Source organism: Lynx canadensis, chromosome B1 (assembly GCF_007474595.2).
Source record: "Lynx canadensis isolate LIC74 chromosome B1, mLynCan4.pri.v2, whole genome shotgun sequence".
Classification (NCBI taxonomy): Eukaryota; Metazoa; Chordata; class Mammalia; order Carnivora; family Felidae; genus Lynx; species Lynx canadensis.
The window spans coordinates 15,953,384-15,965,135 of record NC_044306.2 but is presented as its reverse complement, the minus strand read 5'-3'; the positions used below and the strand labels follow the sequence as shown (position 1 = coordinate 15,965,135).

At 39.6% G+C, this 11,752-nt stretch overlaps 2 protein-coding genes across 3 annotated transcripts in view; one reads left to right on the top strand and one right to left on the bottom strand.

Annotated features, from left to right (window-relative positions):
* Window positions 1-25: 25 nt before the first annotated feature.
* Window positions 26-4,048, bottom strand: ANKRD37 (ankyrin repeat domain 37). Of its 2 annotated transcripts, none has more exons than XM_030312147.1 (5): window positions 3,865-4,048; window positions 3,504-3,656; window positions 1,269-1,360; window positions 523-744; window positions 26-275 (listed from the first exon to the last, which is right to left on the bottom strand). In XM_030312147.1, coding segments are annotated over exons 1-5 (495 nt in total). In that variant the 5' UTR covers window positions 3,892-4,048; the 3' UTR covers window positions 26-274. The 2 variants fall into 2 exon arrangements, with proteins under 2 accessions (XP_030168007.1, XP_030168008.1); XM_030312148.1 differs by having other exon boundaries at window positions 523-726; window positions 3,865-4,045.
* A 705-nt stretch (window positions 4,049-4,753) lies between these two features.
* Window positions 4,754-11,752, top strand: part of LOC115511790 (LRP2 binding protein) — a 33,442-nt gene continuing 26,443 nt past the window's right edge. Inside the window, exons 1-2 of the mRNA XM_030312139.2 lie at window positions 4,754-4,983; window positions 6,204-6,311. The gene's annotated coding sequence lies outside the window, so the exon portion shown is untranslated. The remainder of the gene's footprint in view (window positions 4,984-6,203; window positions 6,312-11,752) is intronic.

Sequence of the window (11,752 nt, the reverse complement as noted above, 5' to 3'; positions counted from 1 at the left end):
AACTACAATTTTTTTCCACAAGTTGTACACAAAGAAAACAGTTTATTCTTTAAACATTCTTTAATAATTTAACAGACAAAGCATGCACAACCAAAATATTATAGGCATGTAAAAACATGTGTTCTTAAATGCTATCTTCACTTAGAAGAAAGTTCTCCTCCTTCTTAGAAGGAGTTTTGATACACCTGGTGAGCCAAAAGCCATTGCTTGTAGCTGAGCAATAGACCTGCACGGAGCGAAGGCTTTCTTCAAACCTTTTCAGAACCAGCATGAATCTGTTGTTAAAAAACACAGTGACATTAAAAACTTTTTTAGAAAGGTTTTCTCCCCAGCCTTCCATCATGCAGGACAATTTCTGACCTCTAGAATCTAGCAGCAGTTACTAAAACCAGTATTAAAATGTGTTAATGAAAATAAAAAGATACACTAGAAATTAGGCTGCCAATATTTAAATGAAACAATAAATTCTGTACTAAATAAGAGATCTCCGAGGGAGGAAGAAAACAGAACTGAATTACTTACCAACACTTCCTTTTCCCTGTTGCATTTTCTGCACTTCCAAAACTTCGTTTCTGTCCAAGCCCTGGGACACAATGATCTCTATCCGATGGCTCACTTGATTTTACTGACTGCATACATTTAACTGTTGTGAGAAACTTGGCACATTCTAGAAATCCACATGACCAAGCTAGATCTTCAGCTGTTTGCCCATTCTTATTACATAAACTGAATTTAAGACAAAAACTGAGTTACATAAAAATTGACAATTATTCAGCCTTTTTTTTCTTAAATATGTCTTTCTACACAGGAGATGTGGGCTCATACAAATGTTGGTTTCAGAACAGAAGTAAAGGAATCCTAGGGAAATTCCAATATTCCCTTACTACTGCAACTTCAGTGGCTAGCACAGAGTTCAGCACAGAATGGACATTCCATTGTGAATGAAAGAATATTCTGTGCTCAATATAACAAGTAATACTCAAAGGAGGTCAGTGAGAACTTGTATCAAAGGGATTATCCCAAACCCAAACTAAAATGTAATATTGCCACAAGAGAGGAAAAGAATCGCGCCTCTCATTGCTAAGAATCCATGTTTCACTTAAATGTGATAATATTAGGTATCGTTAATAGCTTAAGTCAACATTTAAATGATAACTCCACATTGTCAATTAGGCAAGCATCAAACCACACATAATTCAGCTTCAGGAGTCTGATTAGCTTTAGTTAAAGAAAATTCTGAAATTTGAAGCCATTGATTTTATACTTACTCAATTTGGGCATCACTGGCTACGAGCAGACTAAGGCATTCCAGACTTCCAACTTTTGCTGCCTTATGTAGTGGAGCTTCTCCAAAAACATCCTTAAAGATAGGACAGCACATTTTAGTCTCTCCCCACAACACTCTCTGTAGAAGTTAGCAGGTAAAATCTAATTACTGTTCAAGAAAGCCAGTTAGAACTACATGGTACTGAATTTTTTTGATTCAAGTTTTTTTAAATAAATTTCACTTGGTGTTCATTAAATACAAAGTTTTCATTAATAAAAACATGTGCAGCAAAAATGAACTACTGGGACCTCATCAAAATAAGCTTCTGGGGGCGCCTGGGTGGCTCAGTCTGTTATGCAACTGACTTCGGCTCAGGTCATGATCTCACAAACAGTGAGTTCAAGGCCTGCGTCAGGCTCTGTGCTGACAGCTCAGAGCTTGGAGCCTGCTTCAGATTCTGTGTCTCCCCCTCTCTCTACCCCTCCCCTACTCATGTTCTGTCTGTCTCGCTGTTAAAAAATAAATGAAGAAAGAACATTAAAAATTGTTTTAAAATAAAAAGCTTCTGCACAGCGAAGGAAACAATCAGCAAAACTAAAAGGCAACCGAACGGAATGGGAGAAGATATTTGCAAACGACATATCAGGTAAAGGGTTAGTATCCAAAATCTATAAAGAACTTAGCAAACTCAACACCCAAAAAACAAATAATCCAGTGAAGAAATGGACAAAAGACATGAATAGACACTTCTCCAAAGAAGACATCCAGATGACTAACAGACATGAAAAAGATGCTCAACATCACTCATCATCAGGGAAATACAAATCAAAACCACAATGAGAGACTGCCTCACACCTGTCAGAATGACTAACATCAACAACTCAGGCAACAGATGTTGGCGAGGATGCAGAGAAAGGATCTCTTGCATTGTTGGTGGGAATGCAAGCTGGTGCAGCCACTCTGGAAAACAGTGTGGAGGTTCCTCAAAAAACTAAAAATAGAACTAGCCTACGACCCAGCAATTGCACTACTAGGCATTTATCCAAGGGATACAGGTGTGATGTTTCGAAGGGACACATGCACCCCCATGTTTATAGCAGCACTATCAACAATAGTCAAAGTATGGAAAGAGCCCAAATGTCCATCGATGGATAAATGGATAAAGAAAATGTGGTATATATATATACAATGGATTATTACTCAGAAATCAAAAAGAATGAAATCTTGACATTTGCAACTATGTGGATGGAAATTATGCTAAGTGAAATTAGTCAGAGAAAGACAAATGTAGGACTTCACTCATATGAGGACTTCAAGAGACAAAACAGATGAACACAAGGGAAGGGAAGCCAAAATAGTATAAAAGCAGGGATGGGGACAAAACATAAGAGACTCTTAAATATGGAGAACAAACAGGTTTACTGGAGGAGTTGTGGGAGGGGGGATGGGCTAAATGGGTAAGGGGCGTTAAGGAATCTAATGAAATCACTGTTGCACTATATGCTAACCTGGATGTAAATTTTTTTTTAAATTTAAAAATAAAAAAAAATAAATACAAACACGTGCAGCCACAGCTACATACATTCCAATTTAGGTGAACAAAAGCAAGGTAGAGTTTTACAGAGGCAAAAAAAAAAAGAAGTACAATTTAAATTCACCATACTTTAATATTCAATGGAAGATGCAGGCTACCGTAAGAAAGTCCTATAGGAAACTGTAATGGTTGAGTTTGCCTCACAATTGTTACTTCAATAATTACTACACCGAAACTTTTAATTTGGCAACGCAGCAATCGTTCCTTTTGAAATAAACTGTAGCCCTATGTATGCTGTCCAATATAGTAGCCAGTAGTCATATATATAGTTAATGAGCACTTGCGATCTGGTTAGTCTGAATTGAAATGTGCTATAAATGTAAAACACACGCCAGACTGAAAAGATATAGGAAAAGAAAATGGAAAATATCTGTAAGTAATGTTATATACCGATCACACACTGAAATGATCATTTTTCGGTAAGCTGAGTTACATTAGAAATTAACTTCATGTTTCATTTTCTTTCATTAATGTGGCTACTAGAAAATTTCAAATTACTTAAGAGTCTCCCTTTCTATCCTTTGGACTTCGCTGCTATAGACCTATAATAGCAACAGCTTGACGTTTTGGCGTCCAAGAAGGGTCTGTGTGGATTTGGGCGGAGGGCAGGGTGCACACAGCAACAGTCAGTAACCTAGCTACCTGTTGGTTGAGGTCAGCGCCAGTCTGCAGCTGCCACAGAAGAAAGCAAGCAAGGCCGCCACCTGCGGCCAAATGGACAGGCGACTGCTCGCAGGGATCCGGGGGTGCGTTGACCGAGGCCCCGGCCTCCAGCAGATGCTTCAGACTGTCCACCTGCGGGAAGAAACAGCTCTAGCACCCCTGTTGCCTCTGTCCAGTCCCGTGCTCCCCCGCGGTTGAAACTCTTCCCCCACTCCCCAAATCTAATTCTGAAGAGGCTGGACTCGGCAGCGCTCGGCGGTCAGTCACCCTCGCTAGTGCTCCCGAGCAGACGGACTTCCGGAAGCGTAAACCTGCCGGATTAAAGGGGCCCGAGTCTCACCTCTGGGTTGCAGTCAAGCAACAGCATTCTCCACCTAACGCAGAGGACCGGAGGCCCTGGGAGAGCAGAGCGGCGGGGCAGGCGCTGCGGACTGGCAGGTAAGCGAGCACAGCCAGCCCAAGTGCGGGAGAATTTAGAATGCCCGGGCCAGTGGGACGGCCCCTCGCGGCCGCGCCCCAACTCCGGCCGCGCCCCAGCCGCCTCACCCGCAGCTGCCCGGCCTTTCCCAGCCCCGCGGCCGCCGCACGTACACAAACACTGGCACGTGCAACCGCGAGGCTAGCTGGGGAGGAAGGCTCAGGTTCGCTAGCCGATTGGCCAGCCGGGAGACGCCAGGCACGCCCACCTCGGGGCGGGGCCCTCACTGGCCCCCGCGGAGCCCCAAGGCGCGTGCGCCGCAGAGGGCGCCTGGCGGTTGGGCTCCGGCAGCGGCCATGGGGGGCGCTTGGCTTGACACGTCTCACACTAGCGTGCCCAGCCTTCTGGTCCCTGTGGAGAAGCGGCAGTTTTCGTTTCTGCTAGCACGCACGTAACCAGGAAACGAGGGAACTCCGGCAGCACCGCCTTTGGAAGCCTCTGTGCTTGGTGCTGGCGCCGCGTCCCCCGCCGTCTGGCTCCGGAGGAAGGATCAGAGTTCCTTCGGCGTCACGTTCAAATTCGGACCCCTTCCACCCCTCCCCCCGTTCGCCTGTCACCCTCGCTCTGGACTTTTAGGGCGGAAAGCGAGAGCCGGCTGGGTTAACGTGAACTAAAGTGATTAGTTTTAGAGCAAGGGCTGCTCCGACCACCCCCAAAATTAAATAATTTATCAAACCGGACCTTTTCTGTGACACCACGCCCATACTGGGAAATCCTGTAAAATAAGCCAACCGCGGCCATAGGTCCCCTCCTGGAGAAAGGTTAAAGCACGCCCCTGAGGTTGTCGCCTGTGAAAAGGTTGAGTGCCCAGGCCATTAACCTCGGGCTTGCTTAAGGGACGAGGACACGTGTCAGCCCTAACACTCACTGTGGGGAGTGTTCAAGGACAGACGAAGGGACCCAGGCCACGAACGCTTGTGACCTATGTACGGGGCTGCTCCTCCGCGGCAGGGCAGGCAGGACCTCCCAGCTGCTCAGAGGGTGAGAGGGGTGGGTGGGGGTGGAGAAGGGCTTTCCTGGAGCTCTTCATTCTGTTCAGCTTGAGCCATACCTTTTTGTGCAACTTTGGAAACAGACTTCCTGACTTCAAATTGTAGCCTTCGGCCACATCTGTAATCTCTTGACTATATTTTCCTAAACCCTTCCCCCCCCGCCCCCGAGATTAATCTAGCTTAAAATTCAAGCTCAGTGATTTCCTTCCTACTGATTCCTTTGAGAGTAGGGCTGATAAAGAGTTTGTGTTTATTATTATGCTTTTAGAGGACAAGTCTTTGAGCGGCCTTGTAGTTCTAATTTTGGTTACAGTCCTTTTTATTTCATTAGAGCCGTAAAATAATTTTGCAGTCGTAAATTTATTATACTTAGGCACTGACCCAAGGGTAGTTTCACACGTTCTTGTTCATATGCGTACCTGAACATAAATGTGCATATATACTTATGTTCAAACACCTAGAACAGTGCTTGTGTTCTGTATTTTTTATACTGAAATTATTCAAAATATTTTTATGATATTTGAAGAATGTTAGAGATATGTGAGAACACATGAACTTACTGCCAATTTCCCTTTTCCATTCATGTTTATCAATTAGGTGAGCACTTTTTTTTAAAGCATTTAATTAAGCTTCAGGTTTGCACAGATGTTCATTTTCACGAATTCTTAAATGATGTAAGGTATTGTCAGAGTTCTTAGAGTTCTAAACATTATATTGCAGCTAACATATGCAGTGGGATATCTGTGTGATGCATGTGCCTCCATATTACATCCATTTTATTTAAAACAAGATTCTATTCAGCACGTGTTAAGTCTGGTAATTATTGTTAACTTTTTGTTATGTATGTAAGTTTCACGAGGAAAGGGAATTTTGTGAGTTGTTAAAGCTTTTCTCCCTTTAATCACTTCCTACTTGTCCATTGCTCACAATATGGTTCAGAAAAACGATGTCTCAGCTAAGTATCTGGCTCACTGTTAATAACGAGCTTAAAAGCTTTCTAAAAACTGAACAAAGCTGGTGGAGCACAAAAATATACAGAAGAAATACATTTGGGGAAGAAATACTATCTTATGAGCAAGCAGCTGGAGTTATTTCTGAACGTGTAGCAGGTGGGATGAGTTTTCTGAAGAGGAAGATGGTCTGAGATGCATATTCAACAGGCACTCTTTCAAGCAGTGTTAATGTTATTTATGTTTACTTTGCTGGTAGATGTGTCTCCAGAAGGAGGATGCCATTTAGAGTGAGTGTTTATAAAAAATGTTGGATGATGACGAAGTGACCGAATGAATGCAAGATATGTGGACTGAGTCTTGAAAGGTGAGTAGGAGTTTGTTAGGTAGTCCATGAAGGAAAGAGTATCTCTCAGGAGTGTAAAATATCTTCCAGTGCTACTAGAACTATGTGCAATTCAGTCTCCTTGCAGTATATGATACACATACAGCAGTGATGGAAAAGAAATTACATTAAATGACCACTAACGTCTATCCCAATTTATTAAAATAAACTGACATTGAGACTTGCTGTGCCCCAAGATTCATACAGATAGTTATTATTATCTTCTCCATTTTATAGGAAATGAAATGGAGGCTTGGAGAGGTTCAATACCTTACCTAAGGTCGTATCATTATTAGGGGGTAGAGTTGAACTCACTCAGGCCATTTGACCCCAGAGGCCACATTCTTATATCTAAATTTTAAAGAATTTTGGTTATCGTTGGTAGATTTGAAGTTACTGAGATCGGCTTCTTTAAGGCAAAAGAAAGTCCTTAGAGAATATCCATAGATATTAAAATCCATAGAAAAACAACTCTTTCAGTGAAATGTATAGCAAGGTTCAATCACTAAGTTGTACACCTGAAACTAATGTAACATCAGCTATATTCAAATAAAAAATTTTTTGAGAGTACTTGGCCAAAAACAAAAATGATAGGGAAAATTGAGCAGGACAGTTCTCTGTACTACCTTTGCAACTTTCTGTAAATCTCAAATTATTCTAAAAATATGAAGTTCATTTTAAAAAGGAAGACTTGAGGCCACTTAAACCATCTTTCTGTAGACCACAGCTATTGAAGTTTTCATTCAAATAGTTAGTTTCACTTTTAAGTAACCCTCTTTCCAAATACAGTAATGACAGAAGATATCTAAAAGCTTATGAAGCTAGTTTTAGTCAAACAAAGAAAAAAAATCTCACAAAATTTTCACAACCAATCACTACCTAGTTCCTTCAGTTCCTCTGCAAAACACACTGCCCATTGATCACTAAGAGTTTTACCAGGCTGTTGTCTTAAATGTTCAGTTACTTGGGCTCATATCACTTTGAATTTTTTCCACACCTATAAGGATTCTTATAATATATAATTAAATATATAATATATAATTAAATATTATATAACTGGTGAAATGAGAGGTGAGAGCTATAATTTGTAAGAAAACTAAATGCTTTCGAAATCATCAAATCTCAAGAAAAATGCTTTCAAAGTAGGTGAGGATAAATCAGCTGCAAAAGCTGAGGAGAAATGGCTCTATGCTCAGGCCGTTTCATGGGCATTTTTAAACTCCTGCTCCATTTGAAAGAAACATCAAATGGAATTCACATGCATGTGGTTTATGAAAGAAAGGTAACTGTATAAACTCTCACATTCAACTTCTATTTAAAGAAAAATCTTCTGATCCTACATGAAAAGATTGGAAAGTAATATATAGTAAATGTTTTAAGTTAAAATGTATGTGGTATGCTCGTATACTCTATTGATTTTACGCTGATTCTTGTTCAACTGACCAACCACAATGAATGCATGCAATACAAGCATTTATTGCACAACCTATTTCTTTCATTTAAGGAATATAAAGAGAGTAGCTGAACAGACGCATTCTATTTCTTTCTGTAGGCCATAGCTCCATGGTACTTGATATATTTGACATATCATTTATCTAGTGTAGAAAGTTGAAATTCATTTTTTACAGTAACTCAGATTTGTCACAGTTTGTTAACATCCTATCCAAGTTAATCTTTTTTCCTAAGAGGAGAAAAATATAGATAAAATGTTCATTTTACTAATTAAATAATTAGAACAAGTAAATAACAGTGTAGCAGATGATGTTGAAATAAATTCTAAGCGAATATACACTCAAAGCATATATCTAATATTCTGTTTTCTACCCACTTCCAATAATATGCATTTTTTTAAATAAAACAACTGAATTTCAAACTTTTGACACCATTCCCCAAATCATCTAATAAATCATTTTTTATTATCCAGTTATCTTATACAGGTAAAAATGATAATATAAATTTCATGCTTAGTCTTTTTTTAAAACTAAGTTACCAGTACACTTTGAGAGTTCCTTGTGTAAATGCCATTAAGCACAGAAATTACCTAGATCAATATTGATATTTAGGATTTCATGCAATCTGATCTCTTACCCAATGGAGTTGAGAAATAGGTGTGAGATGATGGTATTATTTGTTGCCTATACATTGTCTAAGTCATAGGGTGGGGACAAGAAACCTTGTGGGTCTGCTCAGGATTATTTTATAAAAGATTAATCCAATTTTCTTGTTTGATGTGACCCTTATAGTCATTAGGACAGCAGGTCAATTTAAATTTGGGTTGTTACAGATTTTTGTCATTTCACCTTATAACTGTTTCTTGTCTCAACCGTGACCACACTTTGAGAGTGACAAGCCATTTTTATACACTAAAAATTTATTCAGATATTTTATTACCTGACCCCTGGAAATAAATCATTCCAGAGTGTTATCTGTATCTATAATAGCATCAACTCTTCATATGGATAAGCTTCTGTAAATCCAGAAAATAAATATACAGTCACTAAATAATATTTATATTCATTTGCCTCTGGATGTTGAGTGAATCCCCTCAGGAAAGGCCCTTGTAGCTCTAACTGGCCAAAAAAGGTTTTCACACAGCAGGAACAGGACAGATGAGGCATTCGAATCCCACATAATTACCAAAATTTTTTTAAAAATCAGTCATTCCAAGAGTAGCTTATATACTCACAGAATGCATGGTAAATTGCAGAAAAATGAAAAAGCTACCAGGCTCTCCCACTCAGTGCTTCTCTGGTAATGAAAGACATCCTGTCTTTTCCCATACTTTTTTTTTTTTTTCTCTCATTTCAGGGCATGATGTAAATTTGCCACACCCAAAAGGAAGGGCATGGAAAAAGCTCTAACTGGGTTTTTATTTTAAATAAGCAAATAGACCTAACTAGAAGGAGGAAAAAAATAAAGAAAAAACAGAAGACTACCACCTGATTCAATATTGTCTTTTGAGATTTCAGTAATAATTATAATTTTCTTTTCTAAGTTTCCATCATATATGTACAGACTATGCTTCCAGTTAATATATGAACGTTACCGTTTTTTTTTTTTAATGAGTATGAGACAACAGTAATGAAAGGAACAATAACAATAAACACAGTCCTTTGCATTTTTGCCCAGAACACTTATTTATGGGCACCAGTAACTATTTATCTATTATGACAAGAACTTCAGTGTTGGACCTGAAGTTCTTTAGTTAAAGATAATTATTCATTATTTTAGTACTGGATTAAGCCAACCATTAAGTTTCAAAAAGGCTCATGAGAAACATCAGCAAAAATAACTAAATTAAGGACAAAAAATAACAGAGATTTTTAAAACTTGACCAAGAGTTCCATGAAATGTGTAGGCTCATATTTTTACAACATAGTCTAAGATGCTGTGTATCTAAGATACATAGTCTAAGACTTAGCACATGGTTGTACTCATGGCTCAAGTTTATTACAGTGAAAAGAATATACATTGGATCATCAAAGAAAAAAAAAAAACAGATGGAGTCTGGAGAAATCCATGCACAGGGCTATGGATCACCCACTTCCAAGAAGAAACATACCAATGTGTTCCTTTCTCCAGCAGTGAATAATGCAGGATGGTGTGTGCAATGTTTCTGCCTCAATAAGCCCATTAGAGACTCAGGACCCAATGTTTTTATTGGAGGCTGGTCATGTAGGTATCCTCTCCAAATACTAAAATTACAGAATTTCAGAAGGAAAACATATTCACCATACATCATCACGTTGTTTTATATAAGCAACAGAAACAGTGCAAACTGGTCTAGTCAGCTGGGGGACAACTCGAGTGTCAAGTTCCCAAATGCCAACCAAGGACCAACCTTGTCAGGATGCCTTTCTAAAGAAGGCAGCCTCAGGGTGCCAAGGTAGCTCAGTCAGTTATGCATCCAACTCCCAATTTCAGCTCAGGTCATGATCTTGTGGTTTGTGAGTTTGAGCCCCACATCAGGCTCTGAACTGATAGTGTGGAGCCTGCCTGGGATATTCTCTCTCTCTCTCTCTCTCTCTCTCTCTCTCTCTCTCTCTCTCTGCCCTTCTCCTGCTCTTGCCCGCATGATCTTTCTCTCTCAAAATAAATAGACACTAAAAAAAATTAGAATAAACAAACAAAGATGGCAGCCTCATGCCAGCTAGGCGAACTCTTTTCTACACAGGAACACAAGAATAACCCATAAAAGACACTATTTAATACACTTAAATTCATTTTCACAGCAGTTTTACATTTAAATTACCTTTTGCTATTCCATAAATAATTTACAAGCCATTTTTAGACAATTTTATCACATTCCCAAAGGTTTACATCTTTACCACAGCCAATGGATGTTAATTGTACTGTTTTTCATTCTTTACACATCTATCCACCAGTTCTTTTATATCCAGCTTTTCAGTTTTTCTTTTTTAATTTTTTAAAAAATTAAATAGAAGTCTTTTGGCATTATAATTAAGCCTTACTTAATGATTTCTCACTTGTAGTACCTCTTTTTAGTTACTGCAATCTAGTCTGTTCTAAACACTTGTCTCTTTTCCCTGATTTTTCAAGTTTATCATTTCTTTTTATTTCCATTCTGATTCGAATCCCTGCTAAGGCATAACCACAGAGGAGCCCCAACCTGCCTGGATCTTAAAGAAATAGTCATTTCACTTCATCTAGTCCTCAGGAGACAGCTCTGTCCTGCAGCTCTATTTGGCATGACTCTGCTGTTACAGAAGTAGCTGGAACTTACCTCTCCAGTCTCTGTAGACCTACCCTGCTCTCAAATCTTTCTTTCCTTCCTGTCACCCAGCATCCAGAATAATTAGTTATTCATCATTAGGCTAATTTTAGTCCTCTTACCAATGATATATTATTTTATCCAAAAATTCATATACTACACCATACATACTAGGCACAGTGTAGTGTGTCTAACGTTTCATTGGAAGGGAAGTTATCCCTAAAATTATGACAATTTTAGAAAGGAATAAAATACCTCTTCCTCCATACTCCTCTGTCGTATGAGGTCAGGTTCCCTAGAAGCATAGTCTGAGCTGGGGATTTTTATTCAAGTGATGGGCTGAGGGGTGCTCTCAGGAGGAGGAAGTGAAAGCACTACAATCTGGCGAGGAGAAAATGCTAAGTAGGAATGTGGGCTCGGATGGCAACTAGCTTCATTCTGATCTCAGAGAGAACATATCACACTTCTGAGTTCATCTCACCTTGAGGCGAAGGGGTACCAAGAACTGTGCAGGGCCTGAGGTTTATACCCTACTTACAACTAACAAGCTAGCCTGTTTCATGGATGTTGGCAGAACACACAAGACTCCCGGGTCAGATAAATGACTTTATCACTCCTGGCAAAAGCAAGAGCCAGAGTGTCAGCACGATGCTGAGGTGGGTTCCCCATGACCCCTAATCCCACAGAGGTG